The following is a 16,530-nucleotide window of genomic DNA, read 5'->3' as shown; positions in this document are numbered from 1 at the left end:
TTCCCTTCTGAGAAAGAGAGAGAAACAAATATCCGGTCTTATCGTGCCCGTTCGATCGCGAGCGGCCAGCGAGACGTCGGTGCTTAATCCCCGTGGAGATATCTTAATTAACTCAATTAATTAAACAAAATTATGCAGCTGGCGAACGCGTGACGCGCTCCGCGGGGCGCGAGTGCGAGTGCAGTTCGTTATTTTTTGTATACATATCCGTAAAAGATAAAATCTCTGATTTGTAATTTAATGGATATTCTAGAAGGAAGCCCGCTGTGAGATAAGTATCGAATACGATATCAGCGGCAGTGAAAACACGCACACCTTTGTCGCATAACGTATCTATACCCGCATAAAATCGCTGAATCATGAAATTGAAAGAAATACTTTTGTAAATTATATATATATATATTATATACACAATACTTTTTGATAAAATAAATTTGATAAAAAAATTCTTATTATCATTTTTTGCTTGATGATATATGCATCTAAAGATTTGGAATAATTCGTGTTATTATTAACGTATTATCGCAGTAGACTAATAAAAACGAAATTTATATACATCATTTTAAAAACAAATATTTCGAAAGGCAATTTTATTTTTCTGAACAAACTTATTGAATGCCTTGAATGATCGATTCTACTTTTTAATAGACTATCGAATTACGAAGGACTCAATAATAACCCGTTTCGATTCTTTCAGGGTCAAATATTAAAATACTTTATGATTAATATACGCGGCAACAAAGCGATTAATAAATGCATTTGCAGAAATTCATGATATCATGGAAAAAAAAGAAATTCTTTTATTAACACTTTTTGCTTGATGATACATGCATCTAAAAAGTTGGGAATAATTCGTGTTATTATTAGCGCAGTAGACTAATAAAAACGAAATTTATATACGTCATTTTGAAAACAAATATTTCGAAAGGCAATCTTATTTTTCTAAACAAGCTTCTTAAATACCTTGAATGATCGATTCTACTTTTTAATAGACTATCGAATTACTCAATAACAACTTGTTTTGATTCTTTCAGGGTCAAATATTAAAAGTAGCTAAGGATAAATCCATCGAAAACTCCAACTTCAATCCTAAGCGAAAAACCAAATTCATTATACACGGTTTTATAGACACGCCACTCAGCAATTGGGTCAAGGTAAGTTTACTTTATTTATATATATATATGTATATCTCGCTCGTTATTTTATTTATATATAATTATTTATCCCGGATTTTTTATTGAAATCTTGCATTACGTGCTGCAATCAAATATTTCGTACAGTATTAATCACATATACATCTTCGGTTTATTATCACATCATCCATCGCGAGCTGCTGGATTAAATTGCTAAAGAAACGCATTTTTCTGCCACACACATTGCATTACTGTTGCAAATAAATTTATGCGACCTGATGACATAGTTATATCCAATATCCTAGATAGCTCTTAAGCAATTGGCGAAAATTATACCCGCATTTATTCTCGAAATATGGATCACCCGCAGGAGATGAGGAGCGAATTGTTAGTGCATGGCAATTACAACGTTATCGTGGTCGATTGGGCAGGCGGGAGCTTACCTTTGTACACCCAAGCGACAGCGAATACGAGATTAGTTGGGCTCGAGTTAGCTCATCTCATTAAGCATTTGCAAGTAAGAAACGCACGCTAAATTAGATTTATATATTTCTTTTTAGGTAACTTGATATATTTTCAACACAACTGTGAAATTAAATACCAAGAACGTAATATTTAAAAAAATGTAAGATATTGTGTTTTTTCTTTCTCTCTCTTTCACTCTTTCTCCATATGATTGCAATATTAATAAATTAACGATATTTGCAAAAATTCGTGATACTGTCTAATATGAAGAAAAAAAAAATCAATTTTCTCTTTTCTTATTTTTATGAAATGTCAGACAAACTACGGCATGAATCCGAACGATGTGCACTTGATTGGACACAGCCTCGGTGCTCACACGGCTGGTTATGCGGGTGAAAAATTGGGCGGCAATATCGGACGCATCACCGGTTTGGATCCCGCGGAACCGTACTTTCAAGGAATGCCTAACCATCTTCGTCTAGATCCCACAGACGCTCGATTAGTGGACGTAATTCACACCGACGGAAAGAGCATCTTTTTCTTAGGTAAACATTATTGTTTCTCAAATATAATTCTTATTTGACTCAACCGTACACAAAATGAGAAAACTAGAAACGAAGAGCAATAGAATAAATAATATTTTTCATACAGTGAAATAAAAATATATTCGAATAAAAGTTTATAAAAAATTAAATAAATTTAAGTATATATAAATTAAAACTAGATGTGCCCGAATATATAGATCTTTCAAAATGTAATAATAAGAGAAATATTCTTTCGAGCAAAGTTGATTTTTCCATTTAGTCTTATTATATTAAAACCGATTAAAAAAAATAATTATTGTTTTAATAAATGCTCTCGAATAATAGGAGTTTCGCTCCTCTCTCCATCGTGAATGACAATTGTCGAAACTAACGTGTAGTACACAACAAGGTCTTCCAGGGTACGGCATGAGCCAGCCGTGCGGACACTTGGACTTCTACCCGAACAACGGCAAGGAGCAGCCGGGCTGCACGGATTTGAGCGAGACCACGCCGTCGTTGCCGCTGACTTTAATACGCGAGGGTCTTGAGGAGGCTTCGCGCGTCCTGGTCGCCTGCAATCATGTGCGCGCGCTCAAGCTCTTCATCGAGAGCATCAATTCCAAATGTCAGTACGTGGCGCACGAATGCTCGAGCTATGCGAGCTTTCTGCGCGGCGAGTGCTTCTCTTGCAAGAGCAACAACAGCCTAAGCTGCGGCGTGATGGGCTATCACGCCGACACCAGTCCAGCACTTGTCAAACGCCAGGCCATGGGACAGGACGTCTCGTCCTTGCTAGGGTCCAAGTTCTTCTTCATGACCGGCAAGGAAGATCCGTACTGCAGTAAGTACGAAGCTCGCGCGTTATGTATAATTCAGACTAGCCATATAAAATGTTTCAAGCCATTAAATATTCATTCAATAGGCTTTTTTGGTGAATTTTAGAGTTTTTCATTATTTCTAATTTTTATACCATATCTCTTTGTAACTGTAAGCTTTAAATTAAAATTTTATTAAACTCCACTTGAAATTAAAGTTCAGCTCTTCCCAAAATTTAATTGACGAAAAACATTTTTTTCTCACAATCGTATTTAAAACTAGAAAATTATTGATGTCTCGATATTTTCGTTAACAAAAAGTCGATTCCAAATTAACCAAAGAACCTATCGTCCAGTAAGACATCTTACATAATCCTTCCGATATATGATATGTAAAATCATGCGATGTGCAATCATTTTATATTCGATGTCTTGGAATTAAAACGTATGACAGCTGCTGTTTTTTTTCAGTATATATACACATAGTAAGCACTATATTTAAAAATATCATCGAGTATTAGCTTTCTATTATAGCGTTCTCTTATAAATCGGCATTACGACATCGTAAAACGTGTGTCAAACAAGGAATATCGCTAAACTTTAAAAATGCTTTCCATATTATAATATGCAAACGTTAATATGAATCGATGTTTATTTCATCTTCTGAGAAAGAGAGAGAAACAAATATCCGGTCTTATCGTGCCCGTTCGATCGCGAGCGGCCAGCGAGACGTCGGTGCTTAATCCCCGTGGAGATATCTTAATTAACTCAATTAATTAAACAAAATTATGCAGCTGGCGAACGCGTGACGCGCTCCGCGGGGCGCGAGTGCGAGTGCAGTTCGTTATTTTTTGTATACATATCCGTAAAAGATAAAATCTCTGATTTGTAATTTAATGGATATTCTAGAAGGAAGCCCGCTGTGAGATAAGTATCGAATACGATATCAGCGGCAGTGAAAACACGCACACCTTTGTCGCATAACGTATCTATACCCGCATAAAATCGCTGAATCATGAAATTGAAAGAAATACTTTTGTAAATTATATATATATATATTATATACACAATACTTTTTGATAAAATAAATTTGATAAAAAAATTCTTATTATCATTTTTTGCTTGATGATATATGCATCTAAAGATTTGGAATAATTCGTGTTATTATTAACGTATTATCGCAGTAGACTAATAAAAACGAAATTTATATACGTCATTTTTAAAACAAATATTTCGAAAGGCAATCTTATTTTTCTAAACAAGCTTCTTAAATACCTTGAATGATCGATTCTACTTTTTAATAGACTATCGAATTACTCAATAACAACTTGTTTTGATTCTTTCAGGGTCAAATATTAAAAGTAGCTAAGGATAAATCCATCGAAAACTCCAACTTCAATCCTAAGCGAAAAACCAAATTCATTATACACGGTTTTATAGACACGCCACTCAGCAATTGGGTCAAGGTAAGTTTACTTTATTTATATATATATATATATATGTATATCTCGCTCGTTATTTTATTTATATATAATTATTTATCCCGGATTTTTTATTGAAATCTTGCATTACGTGCTGCAATCAAATATTTCGTACAGTATTAATCACATATACATCTTCGGTTTATTATCACATCATCCATCGCGAGCTGCTGGATTAAATTGCTAAAGAAACGCATTTTTCTGCCACACACATTGCATTACTGTTGCAAATAAATTTATGCGACCTGATGACATAGTTATATCCAATATCCTAGATAGCTCTTAAGCAATTGGCGAAAATTATACCCGCATTTATTCTCGAAATATGGATCACCCGCAGGAGATGAGGAGCGAATTGTTAGTGCATGGCAATTACAACGTTATCGTGGTCGATTGGGCAGGCGGGAGCTTACCTTTGTACACCCAAGCGACAGCGAATACGAGATTAGTTGGGCTCGAGTTAGCTCATCTCATTAAGCATTTGCAAGTAAGAAACGCACGCTAAATTAGATTTATATATTTCTTTTTAGGTAACTTGATATATTTTCAACACAACTGTGAAATTAAATACCAAGAACGTAATATTTGTAAGATATTAAGATATTGTGTTTTTTCTTTCTCTCTCTTTCACTCTTTCTCCATATGATTGCAATATTAATAAATTAACGATATTTGCATGATACTGTCATACTGTCTAATATGAAGAAAAAAAAAAAATGCCGAACCATCTTCGTCTAGATCCCACAGACGCTCGATTAGTGGACGTAATTCACACCGACGGAAAGAGCATCTTTTTCTTAGGTAAACATTATTGTTTCTCAAATATAATTCTTATTTGACTCAACCGTACACAAAATGAGAAAACTAGAAACGAAGAGCAATAGAATAAATAATATTTTTCATACAGTGAAATAAAAATATATTCGAATAAAAGTTTATAAAAAATTAAATAAATTTAAGTATATATAAATTAAAACTAGATGTGCCCGAATATATAGATCTTTCAAAATGTAATAATAAGAGAAATATTCTTTCGAGCAAAGTTGATTTTTCCATTTAGTCTTATTATATTAAAACCGATTAAAAAAAATAATTATTGTTTTAATAAATGCTCTCGAATAATAGGAGTTTCGCTCCTCTCTCCATCGTGAATGACAATTGTCGAAACTAACGTGTAGTACACAACAAGGTCTTCCAGGGTACGGCATGAGCCAGCCGTGCGGACACTTGGACTTCTACCCGAACAACGGCAAGGAGCAGCCGGGCTGCACGGATTTGAGCGAGACCACGCCGTCGTTGCCGCTGACTTTAATACGCGAGGGTCTTGAGGAGGCTTCGCGCGTCCTGGTCGCCTGCAATCATGTGCGCGCGCTCAAGCTCTTCATCGAGAGCATCAATTCCAAATGTCAGTACGTGGCGCACGAATGCTCGAGCTATGCGAGCTTTCTGCGCGGCGAGTGCTTCTCTTGCAAGAGCAACAACAGCCTAAGCTGCGGCGTGATGGGCTATCACGCCGACACCAGTCCAGCACTTGTCAAACGCCAGGCCATGGGACAGGACGTCTCGTCCTTGCTAGGGTCCAAGTTCTTCTTCATGACCGGCAAGGAAGATCCGTACTGCAGTAAGTACGAAGCTCGCGCGTTATGTATAATTCAGACTAGCCATATAAAATGTTTCAAGCCATTAAATATTCATTCAATAGGCTTTTTTGGTGAATTTTAGAGTTTTTCATTATTTCTAATTTTTATACCATATCTCTTTGTAACTGTAAGCTTTAAATTAAAATTTTATTAAACTCCACTTGAAATTAAAGTTCAGCTCTTCCCAAAATTTAATTGACGAAAAACATTTTTTTCTCACAATCGTATTTAAAACTAGAAAATTATTGATGTCTCGATATTTTCGTTAACAAAAAGTCGATTCCAAATTAACCAAAGAACCTATCGTCCAGTAAGACATCTTACATAATCCTTCCGATATATGATATGTAAAATCATGCGATGTGCAATCATTTTATATTCGATGTCTTGGAATTAAAACGTATGACAGCTGCTGTTTTTTTTCAGTATATATACACATAGTAAGCACTATATTTAAAAATATCATCGAGTATTAGCTTTCTATTATAGCGTTCTCTTATAAATCGGCATTACGACATCGTAAAACGTGTGTCAAACAAGGAATATCGCTAAACTTTAAAAATGCTTTCCATATTATAATATGCAAACGTTAATATGAATCGATGTTTATTTCATCTATCGTGCACAGGCACATTCGTTAATCCTTCGATGCGAGAAAAAAAAAAAGAAGAAAATACCGCTACGACGCGCATCACTATATTATTTTACTACATACCAGTCACACGCGACGAGCAATGCAGCTTTTCACTATCGCGACTTTCTCCGTGGGCGCGCATGATAAAAGCGACGACGCATCTCTCCGATCTCGAAATACTCTCCGATATTTATCTGTAATCCGTTTTTTCAGGGAGACATTACAGAATCACCGTCAACCTCGCGCGACCGCCGACCGCGGAGAGCTGGGTGCAAGGCTTCATGAAAGTTACTCTCCACGCCGACAAAGGCGTGATACGCAACATGGATCTCACGCCCAGGTAAGTAATGACAATTGTCAGCGATATTATCAGTATTTCGAGAACCCACATTCTTACGGAGTTTCCCCGCTCGATGACACGTCGAAATCGCGGCAGATATATATTCTGTAAACTACTACTTATAACTATAATTCGCATCCGACGACTCTCCTCCTTCCGAGTCCTAACAGTGCCGTTGTTCATCTCTCGCAGCGGTTACATGAAGCTGGAGCACGGGACGACCGCGCGGATAGTCGTGGCCCATCCGACCGGTTCTATCGGCAACATCGGTAAAGTCAGGCGGATCGAGCTCTCCTGGGTGTACGATATGGACGTGCTGCAACCTAGATCCTTGTGCTTCTTTTGGTGCAACGACCGACTGTACGTCAACAGCGTCAGCGTGGACGCCATGGACCTTCCAGGCAGAGGGTGAGGGAACATACAAAGGTGTCAGAAGAATGACGGTCCACAAGCTTCTTTAAAATGCGGTACCGCGTATGAAGAAAGAAATTGCGATAATATCTCGTTGCAAGAACGCATGTTTATAAATTAAAGCATATCCGCACATCCAAGTTTGATACCATCATTGTTCTGACATTCCGCGAGAAAGATCGGCATCGCGCCGATTTTCTCAGAGGCGATCTTTCTGGTATATAATTTAATCTTGTTTCTCGCTTGTGTTTAGAAAACGGGATACGGATTTCACCAGCAAGCTCTGCTCGGCCAGCAGACAGGAATACGCGGAGATTGCGAGTGGATCCACCGCCACATTCGTCGACAATTGTTGACGATCGTGTTCCCCGAGGCGCGAGAAACGTTATTCGACCGCGCAGTAATTATAAAATGCCGACAGCTGCGTCCACCCGGAGGCAGATGACTCTCGAAAGTCACGGCCGATGATGAAGCGAAGTGGAAAAAAAAAAAAAACGCAAGAGTTCCGTCTATCATAATCACGTAATATTTCTTTCGCCGATGATATACGATGGGGGAAGGAACGTTTTATGTGTTTGACTTGCTTTCTTTCTATTTATCGCGACCGATCCGTCGCTTTCTTCAAACACGGTCCTCGGTGCGATACTAATAAACATTTCAAACTCGAGAATCTCGTCGGATGATGACTGTCGCAATAGATTCATCGCTTAATCGAGTTCCTAGAGATTTATCCAGTCGGCGCAGAGATCAAAGACGCAGTAGAAGAAATTTTTAGCTTGCTAAACACGATATTTTGCACGCGAGCGCGTGTATTCTTGACGGAAAAGTCTTTGGCTTTTCGCAGTTTTTCTGATAACACAAACGGTTATTTCAGTATTAATATTGATCAATTATATCGTAATCCGACAATATTAAATATTTTATTATTTTAAATCGTCGAAATATGAATTGTACTATATAAAAAAGCAACTCATGATCAAGTTCTCAGAAACCTGATGAAGCAATTTGGAAAATGATTGCCGAAGAAGTGTCGAGTCAGAGTTAGTCAAAACTTGATCGTGAATTGTTTTTTATTTTATCACAACTACAGACTTTTGTATACTATATAGAAGTATATATATAGAAGTCTGTGATCACAATTCATTTTTTAATAATTTATAATAATAATTTATATTATCGAGTTACAATTACTATGTGTACATGTTGTATATATAACGTTACACGTAAAACTAATCTCTCTTTCATATGTGATTAGAGTTTTGCTACTGTAAGGCTCTTACTAAGCCGTCAATCTATGTATTATGTATATTAATACATAGCTTCTTGTACGATGGTTATTATTATCATATTGTCTTTCACGAATATGATAATAGCTTGTGATATTCTCTTATAACTTTAGAAACCAAGAGAAACGCGCGTAATGCGGTTTCTCAAGGATGACAAACTGTACTGAGTAAAGAGTTGTCCATAGTCTTTATAAATGAATTGTACAAAAAACATATAACGGAAGGCAATTTTTGTTATAATAACGAATACTAAAGAATACTTTTTTATAAACTCTGTTTTTATATCTATCTGTTGCAATGTAAAAAGTAAAGGTTATATTAGTTATAAGTGTGGATATACTGTTGCATAAAAATAAAACAGGGATATTTTTTTTTATAAATATGTATGATTTTTATATGGAACTTTTTTTGAGCGAAATGTGTGCCTCTTTTTAAGGATCTCGGGGAAAATCGAAAAAAACACTCTTATGACTACAGCTTGCTAATCTTTCGCAGTGTTTACTCCTCGATAAAACGCTTTACACGTTAATCCGTCGCTTATACAAAAAGATCATCGCGGAGCGCAGCTATACACGGTAACACATGATTTCTTTTTTTATCTTACACGAGATTCAACAATGATCGAGTAAAAAAGCCGTCCACGTTTGTTCGACGCGGTAACAAGGGATTGGTAAAATATATATGATATATATATATAGCGATATACATAATATAATCTAATAATCTCTAATCTGTCGTTTAACATAGAATCTGCATATAAATAATAAATAGAAAATAAGGGAGCGGATTGGTTGATTAGCTTGGTTGGTAAGACTTTAGCACTAAATTACCGTTACGAAGAACATTTATATAGAGGACTATGGGAGAAATCGGTGACGCGATGGACAAACAAGAAGAGTGAAGATAAATTGAGAATAGTGAGAGATAGAGAGAGAGAGAGAGAGAGAGAAAGATGTAACTAACAATAGACGTGACTATACAGCTGATTCATTTGGCATAATAGTCTAGAGCGGACTTTTTTTCTAGCGCGATAGGATGCGGTCAGTGAAGATCATCGACCCAAGAGGTATCTAGTGACTCGATGAGAGTACGGACGAAGGCCATCTCCTTCCGTGCGTTTTCTAAGATCACCCGAGGATCTTGGGACGTGCACCGCAATACATTCGGCGCCATCACCATCGCAAGATTATTGGCGTCCATTTTAGTGCGAACGACCACCTCGGATCTAGCGAATATCTGGAAAATTGTTACAATATCGTGGCAAACGATTCATCGAAAGATGTTGATTCGATTTAATTCAACGGTGCTTCGAATGCATGCTGCTCTTGAACTCTCGTATATTCTCGTGCGTTAACACCAGTAAATGCTGCTACATATAATTCTAGACTTGAACAATGGATACATACTAGCTCTTAAACTTTCATAGAAGCTAGATTGCTCTCACCGTGCATTTGGCGCTAAATATATATTGCTCTATATAGTTTTAAACTTTTTTCAAAGAGTATGATTTTTTTGATTTGATGCAAAGAAAAATTTCGGATCATACAATTTTACACAGCACGACCATTGAACGTTTTTTTATTGAATAAAATGGCTTCTTACCTGCAGGAAATGTATTAGATGACACAGCACGCGACGGTTAAGATCCGGCAAACGGTCGACAAGTGCGACCACGGTCGCCGCAGAGGCTTTCGGATCGTCATGCCGCATAGACACGCATTCCACATAGAAGGAATCCGGTATTAGCGGCTCGTACAGCTCGCGCACCCATAATTTCAGTAGAGAAGCAGGTGCGTGAGCATCCTGAGAAACTGCCAGAATCGCTCCGTCTTCGAACCTGTCCAAGCAGGATTTCAACGCGCTGACTTCGTCGGCGTCCGCAGAAACCCGGAAGATACCTTCGGTCAGCGTGCCACCGCGCACCAACACTTGATGCGTCAGCGTAGTCTGTATCCATGGTAACTCTCTAAGTGGAAAGCGGTCCCTTTGTAAAGCCATAACTTCCGAGAGCGTTGCACCGAACATGGACGCGCGAAAGATTTGTATCTGCAAAAAAAGCACGGAAGCATACATCAAACTCTTTAACAATCATCAAAAAATTGTCAATTATCGGTGCAATTAATTACCCTCGCTTGATCGATATCCTCCACTGTAGCCTTGCGAGGTTGTCGTTTGCCGTGCACGCCGATCCGTTGCAGTCGCCTACAAGCTACGGTCGCGTAATGGCTGACTTGTACGTGTATCGGCCACTTGGCAACCTCGGGGAATTGGAAGTTGGGATCGCGATGCCTGTTCATGTAACCCTCCAGGTAAGGTTCAAACGTGGCGCTAGGCGGTACAAAAGCCAGACACACAGCCATCAGTTCCCATCCACGTCGCAGACTCTCCTTCCGTGGATTCTCCGTCGTTTGCCTGCAGATCTGTACGTACAACTCGTCCCGCAAGGGCGGCTTCGTGAATGCGGTATTCACAATATCCATGGCGACACCGTCCAATGTCATGCCAACGTTGGCCTTGCGATCGCCCATGTACACTTGGACCAATCGGAACAAATTGCAAGCCTCTCTCTTAAGCGGCTTCTCACCATCCACCATCGCAAGCATGGGTTGAGGTATCGGGTCTTTCGACCAGCTGAGAATGTCTCGTACGCTAAATTTCTTTCGAAACAACAACCTAAGTCCCTTTGGCCTGCCGCAGTTCAGATTGAGATTGTCCTGCGCGTACTTCTCTATGTCGCCGCCACCCGTACTGTCGTCTCTTCGCGCTTCGTCCAAGTCAGTATTATCAACATTCGTCGTACAGATACTCGGAGTTGAACTTACAGTGGGCATCGAGATCTGTCTCGTGGTTACCACGCTGTCTCTGGCTTCCGTCTGAGACACAATATTCGGTGGCGAGGGCGGTCGTGCTTGTGGCCTCGTCAACGTGTCAGCCGTGGTGTAATAAGTCGCTAATCCGGCGGTGTCGTAATTTCCTAAATCTAATCGAATGATGGAATACACTGTTTAAATTATATGTTCGATAAACGGATTATATTTTGCGCTCTTAGAAATGATTTCTTACCCGCATAATGATCCTCGAGATATTCTTGACTGGAGGAATCGCCTTGATTGCTGGCGGCTTCGTCATCAGCGAATTGATCATCGGAATCGTCATCACCTCTTCCGCCGATACCTTCGCCCCTACCACCTTCCTCGTCCAGAGAATCTTCCCCTTCCTCTACTAATAAAGGATCTCCAAACTTGTAACAACCTACACATTGTGAAAAAAAGAAAATGAATAGTAAGAAACAAGCTCTATCTTATAAATTATAAAGCTGTCAATATTAAAATTCTCGGCTTTCATTACCTGATAATTTCGCCTGTTGAAGGATATAATGTTGCAATGGTAATAAGTGATCGGCATCAGCCAGAAGATTGCCGTAATATGGTGACGGTGGCGGACTGGGATTTCCGTTACTCCTCTTCTTCTTGCTGTCGTCTCCCTCGGCATGACCCTCAGTCTCCTCGCCCGCGGCACTATTGCTGCTGCTGTTACTACTGTTACTACTGCTAGTATTACTGCTGAGTCTCTGTCTGGATTGCTCGTGGGTTTGACTTATCATCAAATAACGTTCGTGCATGGCATCGTCGTCCCGTTCTCTTCTTCTAACTTGCTGCTGTTGTTGTTGTTGTTGCTGAAGTAGTTGTTGCTGCATTAGTTTTTGCTGCTGTTTTTGCTGTTGCACAAAACTGTAACTGCGACCCAGCGGCTGCGGTACACCTTGCAAAATAATAATCAACCATATATTACAAAAGACATACACCGGAAGATGGCGAAAGAAACTGAAAGATTATCTCGCTTACAGTCCAGTGAGTTATTGCACGCTGTGTTTCGCCTATATTCCTTCTCCCTGTCGCGGTCCCGCTCTCTCTCGCGCTCCACCGCCTCGAGACCGCCTTTTTGCTTCGTTGAATTACCACCACTGTGTATGCCGGCAGCCCTGCCAAGGCTCTTGGCGGGATCGTTCCTCTCGGATAACATTGCACCATACACGTCCCTGACATTTGCCTCCGAGAGCGACGCCGAGCATCCGTGATGCCTCCTACCTATGCTACCTGTGCCATCCTGTGGCTGCTTATTCATATTTCTCGGATGCATGGAACTCTGATAAAAGGCTGGCGGGTTCGTTTTATCGAGACTGTTGACCCGTTCTCGATGATGCTGCTGCTGCTGCTGCTGTATCTCCCGCTCTCTATCTCTATGGTAACGATTGCCACTGTCCATTAAGGAACCATACTTTTCGCCTTGCGATTTGTAACTATGGCTAAGTTGAACCTCCGGCGGACGATACGGCGGCATTTCCTGCCTAAAAACTCGAGACTCCATAAGAGAATCGCGATATGGCGAGGTACTCGGCTCGGGACCGTACGAGCCTCTACTACTTTCTCTACCTGAAAATCGGAAGATATCGATTCGTACAAACAAGAATGTTTTGTCTAAAACTTATATATAAGAAATAATTACAGTGCAGTATAAAAACGTAGAGATATTAAACACTCTTACCATTTTTACTTTTGTCCAGGTCAAAGTTCCCCGCTCTACCGTCGCGTTGCGGATCGCTAAACGTCTTCTTTTTGAAGAGAGGTGTACTGGTTGAAAGCGATAAGCCCAATGGCGGTGGTTCTCCCAGCGAGACAGACTTCTGATTCTTCACGCTTTCCAAAGTTCCGCTCTTGTGGCATCTGGCCTCCAAGGTGCCACTGCTACTGTGCTGCCTGGGGGAGGATTGTGCGGTGCTCGCCGGCGTCTGGGCGGCCGAACGATGATGATGTCTATGCGGCGAGTCCAACAAACGATAACCAGTCGATTCCAAAGAAGTCCTACTGTGCGAGACGGAACTGTCACTGGATCTACCAGAGTCTTGCGAGTGATTGTGCTGCCTGGTACGTGCCGCAGGTACGTCATGGTGCCTGTGATGCCTATTATTGTGATGATGATGATGGTGATGGTGTCGCCTCGTTGATGGAGACGGGGAAGGAGGAGAAGTCTGAAGATCTATGCCGACCGTAGAAGTCCGCGTTTTGTTCGCATTACCAAGAGAAAGAGCTTGCTACGAGAGAAAACGTAGCTATGCAGAATCTCGAAAAGTTAATGTATCGCGTCAAAATAATTGCAGAAAAATTAAATTTACCAAAGGCGGGGCCAAATTCGTATTCTCCTGATGGTTAAATCGCGTTGACCGGCTAACTGAAGGTGTTTGCGTCTGCGTCGAAACTGATTCCTTTTTCCTCTGTTCGGTTGTTTTATGAGTATCGGACGTGCTACCACTTGCTGGTTCCGTATTTTGTTTTAATGTCTACAATACAAATATAAAAATATCTGGATAAATTAATGAATGGTAAATGTAACTATATACTAATAGTAAAATGTCAACTTTTTATAGATAATTGATTAATGTGATAGCAGTCTTATATCTCTATAAAAAATAACGAAGGATATAGTAAACATCATAAAAAGTAAATGTTTATGTATAAAACATATGAAAAAGCATAATTTATTGTACATTATTGCAATGTGTGTGCGCATGTGAATTAAATATAATCTCATCCAAAAAATTTGTAACCCGTTATATTTCGGCATACAGGTGGGTACTTCGTAACATACACATATATTCACGAGACATCTGGCACTCGTATTCTCGTCAAATTTTAATTGAAGAAATAACATTATCGCGAAAGAAGTTTCATGGTAGTAGCATGGTATAATATAAACCGGAGTTTTTTCTCCCTGCTACAAACGTCTATTTATAGCTGAGAAGAGAGCAGACACGCTTGCACACACTCTTACATATCTACGCCACTTTAAGATACACAAGTTCTGTAATGTGCGTTACTCGGAGAAACTCACGAATCATTACGCACACATCGTGGCGCACGCAAGAGCGTACGCCGAATACTTGTAGATTTGACCCGATCCATAAGCGTGAGTACAGATTCTGACAAGTACAAATAAGAGTACGATCTTATCTGTATTCTAACGCTCGATAACTTAACTTATGCCATACAATTCACATGCACACACATATACGCGCTCGCACGCAACTCTCATATTATATGGGAGTAAATCATATCGGGAACATATCGGCGATACACATATCGCATAAATGTTTTTTTTACCTGAAGTTTCGCCAATGGTATGATGTCACAATCGGTCGGGCGATGCCACACAGTTTTCTGAGACGTCGCGTTATAATAATAAAATCGCGAGGTATTCTGATCAAATAATTCCCACCACTGATTGTTGTCCGTCTTTTTCCTACAAATTATTAAATGGGACATGCATGTACTATGTTTCGTGATGTAGAAGAAGGTGACTTGGTACTTTCTCTCTAACATAACTTTCTCTAAAATAATTATACAATGGAACTAATATACGATATACTTTGAGATAATTCATTAATATATATGTATAATTAAACTAAGTATGCCAAGAGTATAGTCGAGATTATATTATCTTATTACAATGAAACATTATAGATTCAACTTGCTTTTAAAATATTAAACATATATTATCTGTGTAATAGGGTTTTGAAAAATAATATAAATCTATTATAAAAAACATATCTATAGAAGACTAACTTTTTTTTTTTTTTTTTTTTAAATTATCTAATAGTGAGAGAAGTACTTCGAAAGAAGCTCTGAGAGAAGACAATTTGAACTAGCTATTGAAGAAGATACAGATACGTATAAAGGAATAGCTTACACAGGTACACCCGGTGGAGGATCCCATACGCATTCTCCGGTGGTCAGGTTAGCGTACATATGTTCCTTAGTGCGTGGTTCTATGATCTCCACCCATTCCATCCTACTGTAATTGTCATCCATTAATATCTACGTGTTCCGGGAAAAAAATCTAATATTATCTATATTCGCGAATCTCTATCACTATTCTAAGATAACCAGGGACAAACTGTATCAAACTTTACGCAACAGCTCTAAATCGCTCTTTTCCCTTAAACTTTCACTTCTTACTATTCGCGTCTTCGAGACGGTCCTTATCACTTGAAAAAATGGCGTGTAATATTTATACACTTTTAACGATAATATCGGGATAAGGCGGGATCGATATGTCAAAAGTGTAGCGCGCGGACAGAAATATCGTCGCGATGCAATAAAAGATCGCGATAGCACACCCGTGTATAGCTTTCTTTTTTTTTTATTTATTCTTACACTATATTTCGCGACGTCGAAACACCGTCACAATTTCTCCAGGAAACTCCGAATTCAGGGTAAAAGAGGAAGATATAGGGCGATACTAAGTACGTGTATACATGTTAAAACAAGCGTAATATCGGTGAACTAATTGGAACGGCAAACGATTCGAGATCTCGAGGAAAAAAAAAATAAAAAATCACCCTCACCAGGCAGATCGACGGAGACAGAAGGGAGGCTGGAAAACGGTGGGAGGGAAGCAGGGGAACCGTTCGAGATTCGCAACGAGCGACGATACTCTCGACCGGAGGCCAACGGAGGGCGATGATAATCGGGGCACACGAAGGAGGGTGTTTCGCCCGTCCACCCACCTCACTCCACCTCGCCCTGACGGACCCCGCAAATTGATAGGAATGCTGGGCCGCGGTACGAGAGAGACCGTCCGTTCTGATGTCATGCTGGCCGTTTAATTGACTGAAATAGGCCGCGGTAATCCATTCGCGCGTAAATCGAGAGCGCACACGCTCGCGCGCGAGGAAGAAAGGAAAAGAGAGAAGGCGGAATGCGGAGGAAACGGAGGAAGAAAAAAAAAAGGGAAAGACGGAAGA

General features: G+C 39.6%; 2 protein-coding genes across 6 annotated transcripts in view; one reads left to right on the top strand and one right to left on the bottom strand.

The window, feature by feature from the left end:
• The window catches only part of LOC115245574 (pancreatic triacylglycerol lipase-like), a 23,053-nt gene extending 15,108 nt beyond the window's left edge, over positions 1–7,945 (top strand). Inside the window, exons 4-10 of one of the 2 annotated variants that reach the window (XM_029823955.1) lie at positions 1,035–1,154; positions 1,504–1,650; positions 1,915–2,143; positions 2,541–2,963; positions 6,906–7,032; positions 7,225–7,440; positions 7,697–7,945. In XM_029823955.1, coding sequence (XP_029679815.1) covers positions 1,035–1,154; positions 1,504–1,650; positions 1,915–2,143; positions 2,541–2,963; positions 6,906–7,032; positions 7,225–7,440; positions 7,697–7,799 — 1,365 coding nt within the window. In that variant the 3' untranslated portion in view covers positions 7,800–7,945. Of the gene's footprint in view, positions 1–1,034; positions 1,155–1,503; positions 1,651–1,914; positions 2,144–2,531; positions 2,964–6,905; positions 7,033–7,224; positions 7,441–7,696 lie in introns of both variants that reach the window. The other variant, XM_029823954.1, reaches the window with a different exon arrangement.
• Positions 7,946–9,205: 1,260 nt separating this feature from the next.
• Positions 9,206–16,530, bottom strand: part of LOC115245573 — an 8,452-nt gene continuing 1,127 nt past the window's right edge. Inside the window, exons 1-11 of one of the 4 annotated variants that reach the window (XM_029823952.1) lie at positions 15,941–16,494; positions 15,474–15,578; positions 14,888–15,026; positions 13,903–14,067; positions 13,275–13,821; positions 12,575–13,162; positions 12,078–12,491; positions 11,793–11,981; positions 10,856–11,709; positions 10,332–10,775; positions 9,206–9,965 (exon numbers count right to left, since the gene is read on the bottom strand). In XM_029823952.1, the coding sequence (XP_029679812.1) occupies positions 9,771–9,965; positions 10,332–10,775; positions 10,856–11,709; positions 11,793–11,981; positions 12,078–12,491; positions 12,575–13,162; positions 13,275–13,821; positions 13,903–14,067; positions 14,888–15,026; positions 15,474–15,574 (3,636 nt within the window). In that variant the 5' untranslated portion in view covers positions 15,575–15,578; positions 15,941–16,494 and the 3' untranslated portion in view covers positions 9,206–9,770. The other 3 variants (XM_029823953.1, XM_029823950.1, XM_029823951.1) reach the window with 3 other exon arrangements.

The sequence above is a fragment of the Formica exsecta genome, unplaced genomic scaffold (assembly GCF_003651465.1).
Source record: "Formica exsecta isolate Colony F162 unplaced genomic scaffold, ASM365146v1 scaffold122, whole genome shotgun sequence".
NCBI lineage: Eukaryota > Metazoa > Arthropoda > Insecta > Hymenoptera > Formicidae > Formica > Formica exsecta.
Note: the sequence above shows the minus strand (reverse complement) of the source record. Positions and strands in the feature narration are given on the sequence as shown.